We start from the raw sequence: 17,062 nt of genomic DNA, 5'->3' as shown, positions 1-17,062 counted from the left end.
GCTGGGACCTCGAAAACAAAAATGATTCAGTGTATACTGATATATGGCCGACACAGAGCTGCTTTAGAAACGTTGTTTGGTACATGTGGCCTCTCCTTAGCCAACTGGCAAGAAAAGTTGCAAAGTTCTAACACTGGGAAGGCATATTTTCCTACCGCTGGATTTCCAAGGTAGCCGTTTGGTCAAGGTGTTCAGTTCGCCAGCGAGCGAGATGACACCCTCCTATGTTTTTCACTCTCATTCTAGTACCTCCTCCTCGCTTCCTCTTTGCCCGAAAAACAAAAATACGGACACTGTAACCGATGAAGCCCAGCTACGCACGACTTCTCCCCACAGGTGGCTGAAGCATGCTTTGCCAACCGTTGCTACATTTCACGGACGCATGCGTGCAACAGCGAGAGGTCCATTGAGAATTTTCACAACTGCGGCATTCACTTGGTTTGCATACTTGTATCCTGGGGCTACATGTTGTAAAGTGGTAATGGCAGGTAATAGGAGATAGCATTAACATAAAAACTTAAGCGATTTTTGGATCTGAGCGTGTACAGGTTTGCCTTTTTTTTAAGTTACACCATGCTAAAGCATAAATTGCCACTTAATAGAAACAGTTTCCCTTGGGTGATACCATGGTAAGCAGTGATGCACTGGTAGTCACAACTCAGAACTTCATGCCTCCAAAGGCGAGGAATGAGAAGCAGCAATTTATGAGAGCTCGAGAAATGCTTGCACAGGTTGCGTGTCCCTTTGTTCTTGTTTGTGGTTAAAGGAATGTGCTGCAATGTTGACTAAATGTAGCACTGTTGCATATTCCCTCCAAATGGCTTTTAAAGAACTACCTATTCTAGTGCATAGGCTTTGGATATGGTTTATAGCTTTGCTTTGGGTATGCATAGGATTTGGATATGGATATAGCTTTGCCTCCCTTTTTCTTGAACACAGGCAAGTAATAATGAAAACTACTCCACTTCAGAAAAATTCTAAATCTGGCTTGTGTTAGGGAAATGTGCCCCCTAAGTTGGCCCTCAAATAAAGCTCTCACGTCATATTTCACAACCAACTGTACCCACTATTGTCACAAGAAGGAAATGAAGTGCTAAGTGTCACTTAGCCTCATGTTGACCCATCACTGACAATGACAACAAAAGGAGTGGGCAGCACGCAGCCTGGCTGGAACTGCAATGGTAATTTGTACATTGGTGACATATCTTTGTAAATAGATTTCTTCACCACCAACAATGGGTCACCTCATCTTTGTCCTGCAGCGGCATAGCAATATGGCCCAAAACGCTAATGCATTTCAGAGCCGTTTTTAGAGATGCACATTTGAACTACAAACCAGATTTGGAATTTAAGCAATTTTGGTTATTGCTTCCATTTCCCCAATACTGTGAGCATTTTTTACCACTCCCGGCGGTGTGGTACTGTGAGCTGTGAGCCCCAGCCCATGCGGAAGTGTTTGTTCATCTACGGACATGATCATCATTGTGTGTTTTGGGGTTCTTGCTGCTAGAGCGCCTCAATAAACGCTGTTCCTGGCCCTCGTCTCTCAATATAAAAATGCCCTATAACCAACCAGTAAAAGGGAAATATCTGAATTCGTGGTAATTAGTTACCAAGAAGTTGCACACTCTCTTGCAAATAACGTCCCCTTGCCTGTAAAGCTTTGTGATGGCTTAATTAAAATAAAGCACCCTGTATGTGTGTACATGTATGTATATGCATACATATATAAAATATAAACTGCAGTTTAGTTAGATCACCAGACTTCACAGCTTTGTTTACAGCTATACACCCGTGGCCAACTTAGAAATTCATGCGCGTTATCAACTTGCAAAACGGTCATTGCAACACAATGTTACAGTTTGCCTAGCTTGTGGTAACTGCTATCACTTGCCCACATTCCAACAAGAAATAATAGTTCAGTGCACCTTCAGCGTATACAGCTTACTGTACACACCCAAACACTGGGCTACATACACTAAATACGACTGTACAGGCACTTGTCAGTGCAAAGGTATCAATCACCAGACCTTCAATGTGACAAAGGGTTGGCACTTGATAAATAACGTGGTTACTGAACTCTTCCAAACAAAGAAAGGCAACACCACAGAAAAAAAAAAAAAAAAAAAACTCATTGAAGAAAACGTCAGGGAACTGGTGAACTCTAGCAACAGAGGTGTTTTGCTGGCACAAGAGAACCCATGTTCGACAGAGATAATGAGAACTTGTGGCTGAGTGGCCAAGACCGCCTGGTCAAATGCCAGCAGCAAGGCCCAGAGGGCGCGAAAGATTAGGGGAGCAGGCGTTACCTTGACCACAGTGTGCGAGACAGTGGGACAAAACAAGGCAAGAGAGTTGGGTTCTCTCTTTGCTTCTGCTCCCAGTTTCTGCAGGGTGTTGCCACAAGCGCCCAACAAAGCCATTTCAATAGCTCCTGCCATGCATGTCTGCATCTACCGTTATAGTGCTAACGATAGCACGAGCATGTTCAGAAGAAAATAGAAATGTATCAAGGCAGATATCGCTACGCGTGGAAACTTGCTAACAGATAGTGTTGGCATGCCTGCAGCACTCATGGGGAACACTCGGACGAGATGGTAACAAAAAAAAAAAAAAAGTTTCCAGCATGAGATCTTGTTTCCTCGGTAAAGGTGTGGAACATTGTCACAAAGGAGAATTCACTACAGTGGCAGTGGTATGAATGATACACAAGTGTATGCATCTACTAGTTCAAATGTCCCAGTGTCCAGCTGACGGCGCTCCAAGTCTATCCTCCGCAACAATCTTGAAGGGCGAAATTTCTTGATGATCACGCTTTGTACGTCACGCCAGTCGCATTTTTAAGCTGCTCTGCCTTGGGCCAGCACAGCACAATTCAAAGATCAAGAGCGTTACTGAGTAAGTTGCTTTAGAACCTGCCCAATCCTAAATTTTAGTTACTTTTTGCAGCAGTTTTAGTAGTTTCAATGGGTCCCACTAACGCACAGGGTGGAAATACACTACAAACGTAAGACACCAGGCCAAAACTATGAGGCACACACAAGGGGCCAAATTAATCAGCTATAGAGAGGCTGAAACGGAGAGGCATTCGGTAACACGGGGCCTGGATTAAGAAGTCACTCACTCACAGTTTACACCTCCACTTCTTTGATGCCGCCGTGCAGGCTGTCAAACGTCGTGAAGTACGATGCGAAGATGAGAGCAGTGTCTGTGCTCATCCAAAAAATGGCCATGATGACCACGTACTCGCACAGTCCAAGCACAGCACCGCCAATGACATCGCCGACGTAGTGCCTTCCCAGAAGCACTCGCGATGCCGCCACCGAAAGGCTCCACGCGAGGGCAGCCGTCTTGAGCACCATGTTGAGGGTTGTGTAGTGGAGGATAAGGCACGCAAGGAAGATAACACGGGACGCGTGACCCGATGGGAAGGAGTGATTGTCAATGGAGACGGTGAAGAACATGTCGTTACGGTTCACAGGGGGGCGCCTTCGCCGAGCTGCCGCCTTGATGCAAGCGACGAAAATTAGGTCCAACACGATCGCTGCAAGAAGTTAAAGGCGTGGCAACACTATGGTAGGGCACTTAAAGCTGAAAGCTATGAAGTGTCTCCAAATCATACAGTACACCCTTGCCCTGCTCAAATAGACAAACTGAACCCAGAGCTTTTCAAGGTTTTGGACAAGGTACACAAAGAAGCAGAGGTGCTGGAAGTGTTACAGAGTTGGGGGGGAAGATTGGCGAAAGGTGAGGGAAAGGGCACTGCATCGACATGATAAAATTAAATTAAAACAAACAGTGGGGAAAGGGCGTAATCCACATTTGCAATAACAAAGCTGGATATCAGCTTGAACATTGTTTCAGCAAGGGCCCCTTTGGAGCCTGGCCATTTTGAGAGGAAAATTTCGATGATACCACAAGATATGGATATAGGTGGAAGCAGGATTCAGCCTTTGGGAGCAGATTCCCAGGATCACCTATCACTTATTTGCATTTTTTATTTCTGGCAAACACACAAAGAAAAGTTAAATGGCTTTTATTAACATTCAGTGCTCAACTGACCACACTTTTGACAAATGAAACAGAGAGGTGTTCCCACAATTAAAACATCACAGCTGACAGAGCAATACCTAAGAAAAAAAATATGGGTAACTAAGGCTTTGAACAGCTACACCTCAGTAAACTTCACAAAATATGAAATTTTTTTTGTGTTATTACAACCCTGCTGCTGATACAAGCAACACAGAGAAGACTAGACATAAGCGAATTGTTGATTTTTGCTCAAAATTAAATACTAAACTGAGCACACTTTCGATCAATTAAATTTGACAGCAAAATTACAATGGCATTCAATTTGATACATCAGCTCCCCCCCCCCCCCCAAAAGTGACCATAAAAACCGTGATCTGCACGAGACATACCTAAAACACTCTGCTACACTTCTGTCCTAAATCACGAAGTGTATGCACACCTTAAGCACAGGCACATGTATATTATGCATCAATTATGCATCACACCACAGACAGAACAAGTCAAGCCAAGCTGATGGAGCTACCCCTGGCAGCAAAATAAGCCAGGGCACATGAGTGCATGCCAAAATGCCTCGCCGTGACATCTGACATTGTACATCTGGTGTTGAGACATCCCCAAGCGCGTGCGCATCCAACTATGCTCTTTTCTTCAATTTCAAGCAGCAAAGCTGATCACATTCAGTGTTTGGCCATAGGGGTCACTTTCTTTGCCAACGTGCCTCGCTTGCACACGCTTCGGAGGCAAACTGCGAGGGTGAAGTGTGCATTGCTCGCTCTGCCCCGATCCAACAGATAATGTCTTGCCCGTCTCGGTGACAATCTTGTGCCACATATATCCCATTGCCTCTTTGTATTTTTTGCCTAAACATGCAGTTGGTTGGTAACTAAAATTGAGCACACCAAAACGGAAAGGCATTGAGGCAAGAAATAGACTATTTGACTATTTGAATAAAGTGTGATGAAAAGTCATCTTGCACAAATACTAAAGCAGGTACTGACGAAAAAATACGTGAGCAGAGATCAGCATGGTCTCTGACATGATCTCTGACATCGAACTGACAAAAAAGAACAAAAATGGTACTAGGTGGCAATACGTGTTGAATTGAGTGACACAGACCAAAAGTTGCGCGTTTAGACAGCAAAACAAACGCTATCGGCCTCAGAACTAAGATATTCAAATCTCGTGGCAATGTGTCCTTTATCAGAGCCAGGTAGATAGAGCAAAGCAGGCTTTACCCTCGCCATTCGCCGCCGAAGTGTGTGCCAGCGAGACATATTGAGCATAAAAAAGTGCCCCTAATGCCAAGTGCTCAATGCTAGCAGCTTTGCTGCTTGAAGCGAACGAAAAGGCAGGCAGAAGCGTTGCAAGTTGGGCAAGTTGGAAATGCATAATTACTGGCTCCTTGGCGATTACTTAGTTATCTTCAGCAAAGCTTCTAGCCTCAGGTCTACGGTAGACATCCTAATACCCCTGACACACGGGCACCTAAAAGGCCTTTGCCGAGAAAGACTGCTACCGAAACGGCGTTCGCCTCGGTGACACACGACAAAGGAGAATCTCCTTCACCGAAACGGGCATTTCCCGTAAGGGGTGTTCGCCTATCTCCTTTCCCGGACGAAAAGGAGTAGCTAGCGGCGCAGCCTCGTAAGCAGGCACTTGCAAATCATAAGCTTCTCAGAACTTAGTGAGACCAAATGCGATTTCATAATACTTTCATAAATTGTTAAGCCTGCAATGAAATAAATTGCACCAAACAAGCCCAATCGTAACGTATTTTTGTAAACATCTGCCCACCGTTGCCAGATTAGGCATGGAACATAGGCTAAAAAAAGCACTTTATTGTTGCTGTTTAATACAAATATGTGAAATCACCCATTTATTTTTTCTAAACAACAATAAAACGCACGGTTCCTCTTTAAAATAATAAAAAAGGTCTATGAGCCGCACTTTATTTTTGTTATTGTGCATGCTTTTTCCACAGAACTGCTAGCGCCACTTTAGTGGTGTGTCAGTTACAGTAACTACATAAAGGAGATCGGGATTTGCTGTGTGTCAGGAGCGCCACTCCTTTCCACAAAATGTCTTTTGACGTGGCAAAAGGGGTTTAGTCTAAAGGAGATCTAGCGTTGCCGTGTGTCACAGGTATAAGGGTTTTTAAAGAAAGGGGTCTTGGCCTCTTCTGCACAGTTAAAACTTTGAAAGAAGGGTGTATTCAGTATTTGGATTTGTCTGTTCAGTTTGGGAGTGGCCACACATGTTGGATGTACGCCCCGCGGTCTGTGAAGCCATTGTTGCATTTCTTATCAGGTCATACTAAGCTCGTAAAGAATGGTATAGCTTAATCATGTTTGCGTTCTGCTGTCACAAAGTCTTGTGTTCATCTGATGGAAAATAGTTTTAAAGGGCAAATAAGAAGGCTAAGGCTAGCCAGATTCCCCGGAAGCCCTGTTATCACGGACCTGTGAAAAACTTGTGAAATCGTTTAAGTCTGGTGTAAGGAATCTGGATGCTGAAGATAAAGAAAAAAAAAAAAAATTGCTTTCATTCCCTCATTCGTGGCATTACGCATAGGCCGAAAAAAGTTGGAAAAAAGTTGCATTATGCTGTGCAGGTTGCTATGACGGCCCGTAATAAGCTCCGCTCTGTTTGTGCAAAAGTTGATAGTAGGACTACACGCAGTCCTGATAAACAAGTCGTAAGCTGCGGTGTCAAACATAAAAACCGCTATGTTGCGTGTGCAACAGGTGTTGCTTACAGTATTCCCCTGTCGTGTGGGCGAATGTATGTGGGCCAAATGGGCTGGTGCCTGAATGTGCGTTTACGGGAGCACCAGTTATCACGGAAAGATACAGCCTCCTCTCACTTGTCTTCACATTGTATTAAATGTGGTTGCTCACCGAATTTACATGGCACTATCATTTTGTTTAAACATGGTCGGCAGATTACACGTGAAGTTGTTGAACCTTTTCACATTGCAGACAGGGAAGACACGTGCGTAAGTCAGGCGAGCGTGTTGCTACATTCTAAAGAGATTGCATGTCTGAGGGCCTCATACTTTGTTTTTGGTGCCTGTATTAGTTCACTTTTTTTTATGTCACTTTTTAGTACCTTTCTGCGCAGTGGTTTTTGTGCCTTTGTTTTTTTTTTTTGTTGTTGTTTGGCGGTATGGTTCCTTTTGCCTTTATAATTCCTTTCATTCCAATAAAAAGTCAGTTGTTAGACCAGCGCCTGCCTTGTGTGCACTTCTTTGCATCCCGTATTGTCTGCACTTACCGTACTTACCCGATTCTAACGATAACTTTTTTTCCGGAAGAATAGCCCGAAAAGTCGCAGGCGCGTTAGAATCGGATACGAAACCGAAACTGCCGAAACAGCGGAAATTTCGTCCCACCCATCGCCATCTCAAGACGGCGCCAAACCTTTTAACAACGATTTTTCGGACGCAGGAAGCATAGGTGCCTAGGCTTTTCTATCGGCATTCTCACAAATCGTCAAATCGTTCCACTTGCGCACTTGATAATAGCAATGGCAGCAGCGGCTCTCACGTGTTTAAAACGAGCGGTCCGCTGAAGCGTGCACCTCTGGAGAAGCTCGCGGGATGGCCGTGCGAGGCGTGGGCCACAATCCCATTGACCATGGTTGAACATTCGTTCAGAAGTGTGGCATCGCGAATGCGCTTGACAGCACCGAGGATGAGATGTGGTAGTCAGCAGAGAAGGACGAGGAGTGAGATTACTTTGGGAAATAAATCGCCTGTTTCTCTCACATTCATTTGTCTGGTTCAAAAATTTCCGTGGGCATTACAATCGGAGGTGCAAGTTTTTTCGTTTTTTTTTTTGCCAGAAAAATCGGGTGCGCGTTTGAATCGGGGGCGCGTTAGAATCGGGTAAGTACGGTATTCCACCCAAATAGTATACAGGGGTAGGGCACGCATGCGCACATCGGTGTCTCGACACCAGAAGTGCAACATCAGATGGCGCGGCAATGCATTTTGCCACACGCTTGCGTGCCCGGGCTTATTTTGCCGCCGGGTGGTCAACTGACACACAGCAGCGATGCTCCATTGCCACCAGAACAGGAGACAGCAATGAAACAGTACTTCATTTCTGCACATATAACCCACCCCTGCACATAAACCAAATGAGAATTTTGAGAGGTTATGGGGTTTAACCCGCCGAAGCTACACATGGGCTATGAGGTGCACCGTAGTAGAGGGCTCCCTATTAATTTTGACCATCTGGGGATCTTTAACGTGCGCCAAAATCTCGACACACGGGCGTATAACCAAATGATGTAGGCCAAGTGATTTGGTATGATGAAATTATTAGTACTGATCAGAAATTATACCACTAAAGTCTCTACAATGGGCCAATGTTTACTTTGGTAAACAGATTTTGGTACAGACCAAACTATATGTGTATTATACACACACCAGTGACCACGTAATGCAGGCTTCTATCTTTGAAAAAGAAACAAACAGTGCGACTACGTAATGTATACTCAGATAATGAATGTACCAGTGTTTTACCACTTTACTTTAGTGTAAACAGCTTTCTTACAGAGGGGAGGGGGAAGGGAGAGAGGATGCAGCAAAAAGAAAAAGCACTGCTGCACTGCAAGCCACATCTACTGAGCTGATTACTCGCCGATAGCTACTACATTCTCAGAAGCACTCCTCTAGCTTGTGCTAGTGCGGCGTATTTTATGTCATCCCGTTCGACCCCGCATAGTGGCACCAAACCTATGGAATGGCAAGTGCACTTGCAATAAGAACTGTATGGCGTGGCTTTGACTGAACCGTAATACTTTTATTTTTTCTTCTGCCAAAAAGCGGAAAGATTGCAATGACGGCTGGTGGCAACGCATGCATCACTGGGCGGCAAGCAGTGCAATGAAGCTGCATCTCAGGGCAAACTCCGACCTCGCCTGTATGACAATGCCAGTTGCATTAGCCTAAAATGGCCGGACAACCACTGCCCTGTAGCGCTTTAGTGTCGGTACTCGCTGGCTTTTTTGGCCTGGCCCTGTCAAGCCCCCGTGACCAGAGAGAGCAGGAAAATGCGCCAACTGACATAGAGTGAGAGTCCTTCGGGCTCTATGTCTTAGGGCATGCCTGAGCATGCCATGTTGCGGGTGACAGCTCAATTAACGAGTCTCTACTGTTCTCTGCACAAAGCGACTGGCAGTGAACACCTCATTATTGGACCACGTTTTGTGGCAAAACAATGTCTTGGTGCAACCATCCATTTTGGAGCAAGATGGCGCAGGAAAAGCGGATTGGCGCAGCCCTTCCACCCCTGTATAGAAGAAGAAGGTGTATGTAATGGCCCATTGAGCTTAACCATCGCACTAAGCGGAGACTGAGAGCTCCCTGCCTGCCGAACAAACAGGGAGAACATGAGCCGGCACTTGACCAAAGTGCCGACAGCCCCCCGCTTTAAAGCTTGTGGTCTTCACCTTACACCTTCTCACCACAGTTGGTCACAACTTAGGTCTGGGGACTCGGAGTACACGGCATTGCCACTCACCGTCAGCAAGATTGCTCAAAGTAACCCGTGCTGCAATCAAAGAACCCAATGATGAACTTTGCTTACTTACACTTAAGGTCCTTCATTGTTTGGCTTTATATTTGCTTTTATTCAGGGAGTAAAGAGCAGGTGCTGTGCTGAGAGTTGCTAACCAGGAATAAGTTGTACTTTTATTGATGTCTTGCAAAAGTTTGCATTTTACCCTCAATACATTATTCAGCAGCATTAACAAGGTGTCTTCATGCATACTAGTATTTTTTTGCATCTTTGTCTGTGTCAGATTATCCCTCTGGAGGAAGTTTTTACAAGTCTGCCACTGCGACTGAAAAAAATTGTGTAATGGCCGAATGATTTGCTACGGCAAAAGTTTCGGTACTGGTTAGGAATTACCCCCAAGCTCCCTGCAACAGGTAAATTTTTACTTTGGCAAAAAAATTTCATTCTAGAGCAGAGCGCGAGCAGCCGAGGAGAGGGAACGGGGTGAGACTGCTCACCCAGCAGCAGGTTGACGTAGAAGGCCTCGAGGTCTCGGCCCGTGACAAACCAGATCATCAGGCAGGTGCCCATGAGCCAAGGGATGCCGTGCGCCGAGTACTCCAGCATCTGCATCACGGGCCGGTACTGGCCCAGGGGAGACTCTGGCCGGGACGCCAGGAACAGGCTGCTGGAGAGCCGCTCGTCGGCCGCTTGCAGCCGCACCAGCACAGGGTGCCGCTTCCACCCGGACATGGCTCCACACCTGCCTGCACGGGTCACAAAGACTGTTGATTGGCCTTTGCAGTGGCCAATGACCCCTCCACAGTTTTGTTATGGATGACCGCACTTTCAACCTGCCACAAAGTGAAGATATATCTAGAAGGTGCTACGACAGTCAAAACCTAGGGTTGAAGCCGCCTGTTTGTCACCCTTACTAGAGATCTCACGTCCTGTGCTACCATTTTTTGCCATGTGAGTGTTTATATTCTGTCACAAGGAATGGTCCTGTATAAACACTTAAGCCTTAGAACACTTTAAAGTGGCAGGTGATTGTCCCTATGACTTGGCCACACAACACTTGTCTTACAGGAGGCACACGAACTGCCAGGCATGCAATAGGAAAAGGCTTAAAAATAAACTTCCATGTGTCATACAAAATGGCTACAAAAGAGTTTCCTTTTTTATCGCAATGAAGAGCTGGTGAGGCACAGCCCGGCTTCATCCCAGCACCTCTTGAGCTGTTACCATCAATAAGTGGCAAAAGGTCACCCACTCAAGGGTGACCTTTTTCAAAACTGACCCCCCCCATGTCCCCACTAGGTAAAACGCTCCCTTGATGTCTGTGGAGATGCACGTTTTGCATTGACACAAGCAATTTCAGTCCAAAACATTTTTCGTAACAGATTTTCTAGAAAATCCCCAATTCTTGTTAACCATTCATAACACTCAAAGCTGGGTGTAGAATTCGGCGCTTTAAACCCCGTAATCTGAATCTGATCTTGGGTGAATGCGGCTTGGCCTTATCTTGAGTAGTGAATTAGTTATATGTATTTATGACTTCTGCATGCAAGTGACAATGTCTTCATCCCGAAAAAATGTAAATTATTAGAAGAGCTTCTTTTAATAAGTCGCCAGGATTGCCTACTGGAAAGAGTAGCAATACTGAGACACAAAACACTCGCATGCATTTGACAAGCAGCTAATAAAAAACTGCTGAAGCGCTCATTGAAGACTGCAACCTTGTTTCAGGCTCAAGAAAGCCCGCAAAGCAATTTAAAGCGAGGTCCCTGAGCATAGTATATATATATATATATATATATATATATATATATATATATATATATAGACTGAAAAGATAAAAACTCACACAGAGTGCGAAAAAAATAAGGTTAGTAGAGACAGAGACAAACGAGAAAGACTTAGAAAATAAAAATAAGTTTACTGACGTTTCAGGGAGAGGACTCCCTTTCTTCAGACTCCTCTCCCTGAAACGTCAGTAAACTTATTTTTATTTTTCTAAGTCTTTCTCGTTTGTCTCTGTCTCTACTAACCTTATATATATATATATATATATATATATATATATATATATATATATATATATATATATATATATATATATATATATATATATATATATATATATATATATATATATATAATGTATATAATTTAGTCCTGTGTGTACAGGTCCGCGCAGAAGTAAACGGAGCACGGGAGCGGTGGCCGAACTGCATCGCTGCGCCGCGTACTGGGCGCCGACGGGAACCATGGAGCGTCGGTCAAAGAGTGTGTTCGCACTTCCCCCGCCGCCCTATCTGATATGTTTAATCGCCGCTCTGCTGGCGTGTCATGCTCGGCGAGACAGTCTTCAAAAGGCAGCGCTGGGCTATAGAGGGGCGCTGGTTGCATTGGCACTCGCAGGCATCAGCGGCCACCGAATCCGCTGCTCATGAGCTGGACGAAGCTGCGCGCGCCTGCAAACGTGCTTTGTTGCGCGCTGTAAAGGGCGGTATAAAATTGTAGGCCACTGCGGTTTGGCATAGCATGTCATTGCGATATAATTAATTGTAAGCCGGCAACGAAATTGCCACGTGCAACATAGAAAGCACAATCACAGGCATTTCCGTTGTTCGAAAAAAAAAAATCTCGCATACGAGATTCCTTCTTTAATGTTGGGTTTGTCCCAAGTTATTGCTGCCGGTCAGTCCAGGGGCGGTATTCTCGAGTTTTGTCCCTTTGCGTCCCTTTCAAAAATGTCCCTTTTGAGAAGCCCTGATTGGCTAAAAGCAAAGAACCGGAAGTGACGTAACGCAAGCGCGGCAAACCTACTGCCAGCGCTCATTGCTTAACCGGACGTACGTCACGAGGAAGGGGCGCAAAAGGGACGTTTTCAAAAGGGACAGTTACAAGAATACCGCCCCAGGTTACCCAGGTCTGTTCTGAAGAAAGGGAAAAAAACGTCCATGCGGTGGAAATTCTGTATTAGACAAAACAATAAAGAATAGCTACAATCGTTGCCTGCTATTACAGCGGGCCTCATAGGGCGCATATTTTGTTGCCGCATTAAAACCGACGTTATTTTTAACGAGCACCTCATATTAGTTTAGAAAGTGTTGCAGATTTAAATTAAACTCCGCATTGAATTGAAAGATGGCTTCACTGCATGACCTCAATGTTCTGCAAAAAAGCGCCGTTAAGGCCTCAAAATGACCGGTGACGTGTATAGTCGTCATGACCGATGACCACCATACTCTTAATCGGTTAATTTGGTACAAAATGTTATGACGGCTATTCTCGTCAACGGGAGTGAAAGAGTTAATGCGACAACAAAATATGCGCCCTATGAGCCCCACTATAATAGCAGGCAACGATTGTACCTATTCTTTATGGTTTTCTCTAATACAGAATTTCCACCGCATGGACATTTTTTATTTCCCTTCCTTTAGAACAGACCCGGACTGACCGGCCGCAATAACGTGGGACAAACCCAACATTAAAGAAGAAATCTCGTAAGCGAGATTTTTTTTTTTTTTTCGAACAACGGAAATGTCTGTGGATGTGCTTTCTATATTGTACGCGAAAATTTTGTGGCTGGCTTACAATTAATTATATCGCAATGACATGCTATGCCAAACCACAGCGGCCTACAATTTTATACCGCCCTTTACAGGGCAGTATAAAACAAGGCACGTATATAACAAGGCAGTATATAACAAGGCACGTTTTCGGGCGCGCGCAGCTTCGTCCAGCTCATGAGCAGCGGATTCGGTGGCCGCTGATGCCTGCGAGCGCCAATGCAACCAGCGCCCCTCTAAAGCCCAGCGCTGCCTTTTGAAGACCGTCTCGCCGAGCATGACAAGCCAGCATAGCGGCGATTAAACATATCAGAAAGGGCGGCGGGGGCAGTGCGAACGCACTCCATGGTCCCCGTCGGCGCCCATACGCGGCGCAGCGATGCAGTTCGGCCACCGCTCCCGTGCTCCGTTTACTTCTGCGCGGACCTGTACATATTAATGTATTGTGTGTACACGGCATTTGCAGTTAAAGTTAAAAAAAAAGGAAAATACTGTGAGTGACAAAAGACACTAAAGTATGAATGGTAATGGCAGGTTCGGCAGAAGCTTTGGAAGCGTCTTGAGGGTAGGGGTGCTAAAGACAATAGCTGATATTTCAAAAGCTTACGGGCACCTGTTGCCATTTTTCTGCTACTCGGGGTTCATGCGCGTCAACCTTTCACTATTTTTGCATTTTGTGGCTTTAGAAACCAGGCTGTGTGTTCTTTGGACGTCTGAATAATTTTTTACATAGTCAACCTGTTTTTCCAACTGCATTTTTATTCAAACACCTCCTTTGGCCACTGGCCACCCCTTTTCTCAATAAAGATTTATACATACATTCAAAACTCATATATTTTAACATTTTTATCCACTTCGAACCAGAGTTACTGGATATAGACAGTTGCGAAACTCCCCATAGGCCCCATGTATCGAAAGCCGGTCTTCGGTTGCCCCCCTGCGCCGGGGCAAGCACGGGGCAAGTTGACTAGCCTGTCGTCTGTCGGCAGGACGTTGAAGCAGTACTCAAGTGCTTGCGGCTGCTGCCGTAAGTCATAAAAAGAAAAGCCGCAGAAACACAAGTAAATTTTACGTAATTATTGTGTTTTAATTTAAAAATAAATCTTTATTTTACAAAAGAATTTTGAATATTAATAGTTTAGCGAAGTTCCGTTTTTAACTCCTAGGTGCCGCGCGCGTCGACTCGCCCCTCAGCTTCCACGGAGTGGGGGGGCTAGCGCCGCCCGGATTCTGAAGCGGAGTTTCGCAACTGTCTATATTGAGTAACTCTGGTTGTCAGAGTTACTGGATATAGACAGTTGCGAAACTCCCCATAGGCCCCATGTATCGAAAGCCGGTCTTCGGTTGCCCCCCTGCGCCGGGGCAAGCACGGGGCAAGTTGACTAGCCTGTCGTCTGTCGGCAGGACGTTGAAGCAGTACTCAAGTGCTTGCGGCTGCTGCCGTAAGTCATAAAAAGAAAAGCCGCAGAAACACAAGTAAATTTTACGTAATTATTGTGTTTTAATTTAAAAATAAATCTTTATTTTACAAAAGAATTTTGAATATTAATAGTTTAGCGAAGTTCCGTTTTTAACTCCTAGGTGCCGCGCGCGTCGACTCGCCCCTCAGCTTCCACGGAGTGGGGGGGCTAGCGCCGCCCGGATTCTGAAGCGGCGTTTCGCAACTGTCTATATTGAGTAACTCTGCTTCGAACATACTGTAACGATTGAGGCTAATATTTGTTTCGTTGGGGAAGAGAAATAGTGCCCTCTATGTGGCACTAGAAATGCACTTGCAAGCGCGTTCAGGCATGACAGCAGACATCCCAAATTATGGGAAGGAATCATTTGGCGCAACCCACCCTCCTTCACTCTTCCAGAGCCCGAGGTTCGGCGTATATTTGTGCATTTAATGGTCCTAACTAAACTTTAATTAGAATGCAAGGTCAATGCAGCCAAAACAAACATGACAGGCGGAGGCAACAGCCCAGCACAATGTCCGTTTTGGCGTTTTATAAGCGTCAGTTATGTGTCGACAAGTTGCGCAAGGACAGGCGAGCAGAGAAAATACGCGGGCGAACGCTCTGCCTGAGATGTAGGGGGACCTATGGGAGGAACAAAACAACGAAATGCTGCCGCCGCGGCTACTTTTCAGTGAAGCACATACAGAGCAATAACCAAGCTCTCAATCACTTCCAGTACAAACGTTATGTTGATTTCGCTTAAGAAAACGCTACAACAAATGGCACTGCATGTCAAAAGCATGACGTCTTTTTTCCAACACACATTAAACATTTTATATACCACGCCCCCCCCCCCCCCCACCCCCACCCCAGAGTCGTTTTTTGTTTGTTTTTTTTTTTTTTTTTCCCGGGGAAAGGTGGCAACCCGGCAACCCTATCTACAACGCCGGTAGTGGTTACACTTTTGCACGAGTCAGTAATCGTCTATTTTGATTTTTGACAACCTATGCACGATGATTAAATAATGTATAGTCAATTAATCAATCCGGCATAGGCTCGTAAAGTTCCCATTGGAAGCGATGAAACTCCGGGCCTGCAAAAGCGTGATGAGTAGGGTTAACGAATTTTCGGGACTAACTGAATTTAAAATTTTCAGAAATTAGCGAGATAGGAGAGAGAATGCGGTTATTACACAAAATGTGCACTCATGAAAAAGTACGATTCTTCCAGCCGCCTTTACGAGCGCACGTTTTGCCAGCACGCATGACCTCTCCTCGCAAAGCGAGTTCCCGTCCCTCGGGTGAAACACCCGTTTTCTTAGAATGTCCACGACACAAGAACAAACGTAGAGCGAAACGTGCATATGATGAAGGGAACGTACTTTTTTTGAAACTCCGGCAAAGTTCCTCAAAATTTTCTTCCAGAAAAACACAGGAGAAAGAGACGAAGAAATATTGAAAAAAAACGAACAGCACAACACAAAAATAACTTCCATTTACGTTGCCAGACCAGTCAATATTTCACTCCATTTTATGCCATTTTGTTATTTTTAGTGGTATGTAGATCAAACAATTTTTTGAATGGGACAAATTTTTTGTACTACATTGATTAACTGACACAATAATATATTTTAAGCAATGCAGGGAAGGTTATACAAGGAGACCTACTTATTTAACGAATGCTTCACGAGCTGTTTTGTGGGTAAGCGCGCGCTTTTTCGTGCGGCATGAATGGCGGTCACCGTCAACAGTGATCGCTGTTCTCCGCAAGTTACAACTTTATGTCCGCTGTCGTTTCGAGTGCCATAAACTTGAGTATATTTGTCTTTATAAGCGCGGATTTTTCCTATTCCCGTCTTATTCCGTTTTTTCTAGCTCCGTTATGATTTCATAACATTCTTGAGCCGCCAAGTGAGCCTACATCTAATCTCGACCAGCGAGCCGCACGATGGACTACGACGACTACGACGAGTACGACGACCTTTACGCAGACGAGTTGGCGCTCGCCGATGAGCTTCACAGCAGTGAGTTACCGCTGGCAGCGATTTGTTGAGGTGTTAAACATTGCGCTTATACGTGCCGATTCATATCTTATTGGACCCTATCTTATTTGACCCGTGACGGTCTGTTTTCGTCCTAATTATGCAGATGAACCATCGCTGCCGTCAAATCGTGTGCTGTGTGGCAGGAATGACGTCTCGGATAACGACACGCCGCGGTCCTCGGCATCGACTGCAAAACGGACGCTGGAAGAGGCAACTGGCAGTTGCTCGTCGCTAGCCGGGGCCACTCCTTCGTTAGGTTAGTGTATTTGTGTGCGTTAGTAAATGACTGCTTTTGCAATGTATATACTGAGCTCCCGGCCTTCCTGTTGCTCTGATAGAGCTCTATTCATTCATAAAATTGCGAGGGAGTGAAAGAAAAAGTGGGGCATCGCGTTATAATGACGGTGAAAAAATAGGAAAAAGAAAATACTTTCTAGATATACAGGGTGATCAAAGCTAAGT

At 45.1% G+C, this 17,062-nt stretch overlaps 2 protein-coding genes across 2 annotated transcripts in view; one reads left to right on the top strand and one right to left on the bottom strand.

The window, feature by feature from the left end:
* Positions 1–698: 698 nt before the first annotated feature.
* On the bottom strand, positions 699–16,097 carry LOC144142559 (polyisoprenoid diphosphate/phosphate phosphohydrolase PLPP6-like). The gene is made up of 3 exons (XM_077674154.1): positions 15,938–16,097; positions 10,055–10,303; positions 699–3,544 (listed from the first exon to the last, which is right to left on the bottom strand). Exons 2-3 carry the CDS (start codon positions 10,287–10,289, stop codon positions 3,132–3,134), a joined length of 648 nt encoding a protein of 215 aa, XP_077530280.1. The 5' UTR covers positions 10,290–10,303; positions 15,938–16,097; the 3' UTR covers positions 699–3,131.
* A 157-nt stretch (positions 16,098–16,254) lies between these two features.
* The window catches only part of Cutlet (chromosome transmission fidelity protein 18 homolog), a 124,531-nt gene continuing 123,723 nt past the window's right edge, over positions 16,255–17,062 (top strand). The window contains exons 1-2 of the mRNA XM_077674142.1: positions 16,255–16,579; positions 16,704–16,856. Of these exons, the coding sequence (XP_077530268.1) occupies positions 16,504–16,579; positions 16,704–16,856 (229 nt within the window). The 5' untranslated portion in view covers positions 16,255–16,503. The remainder of the gene's footprint in view (positions 16,580–16,703; positions 16,857–17,062) is intronic.

Source organism: Haemaphysalis longicornis, unplaced genomic scaffold (assembly GCF_048455015.1).
Source record: "Haemaphysalis longicornis isolate Haplotype H1 unplaced genomic scaffold, Haemaphysalis longicornis Haplotype H1 scaffold_1, whole genome shotgun sequence".
NCBI lineage: Eukaryota > Metazoa > Arthropoda > Arachnida > Ixodida > Ixodidae > Haemaphysalis > Haemaphysalis longicornis.
This window is presented reverse-complemented; position numbering and strand designations above follow the sequence as displayed.

Bases quoted from the DNA above. Each gene is read 5' to 3' on its own strand.
- LOC144142559 (XM_077674154.1), bottom strand. From the start codon at position 10,289: ATGTCCGGGTGGAAGCGGCACCCTGTGCTGGTGCGGCTGCAAGCGGCC. The intron at 3,545-10,054 runs GTGAGCAGTCTC...AACTTCTTGCAG, and splicing joins CTACGTCAACCTGCTGCTGG to CGATCGTGTTGGACCTAATT.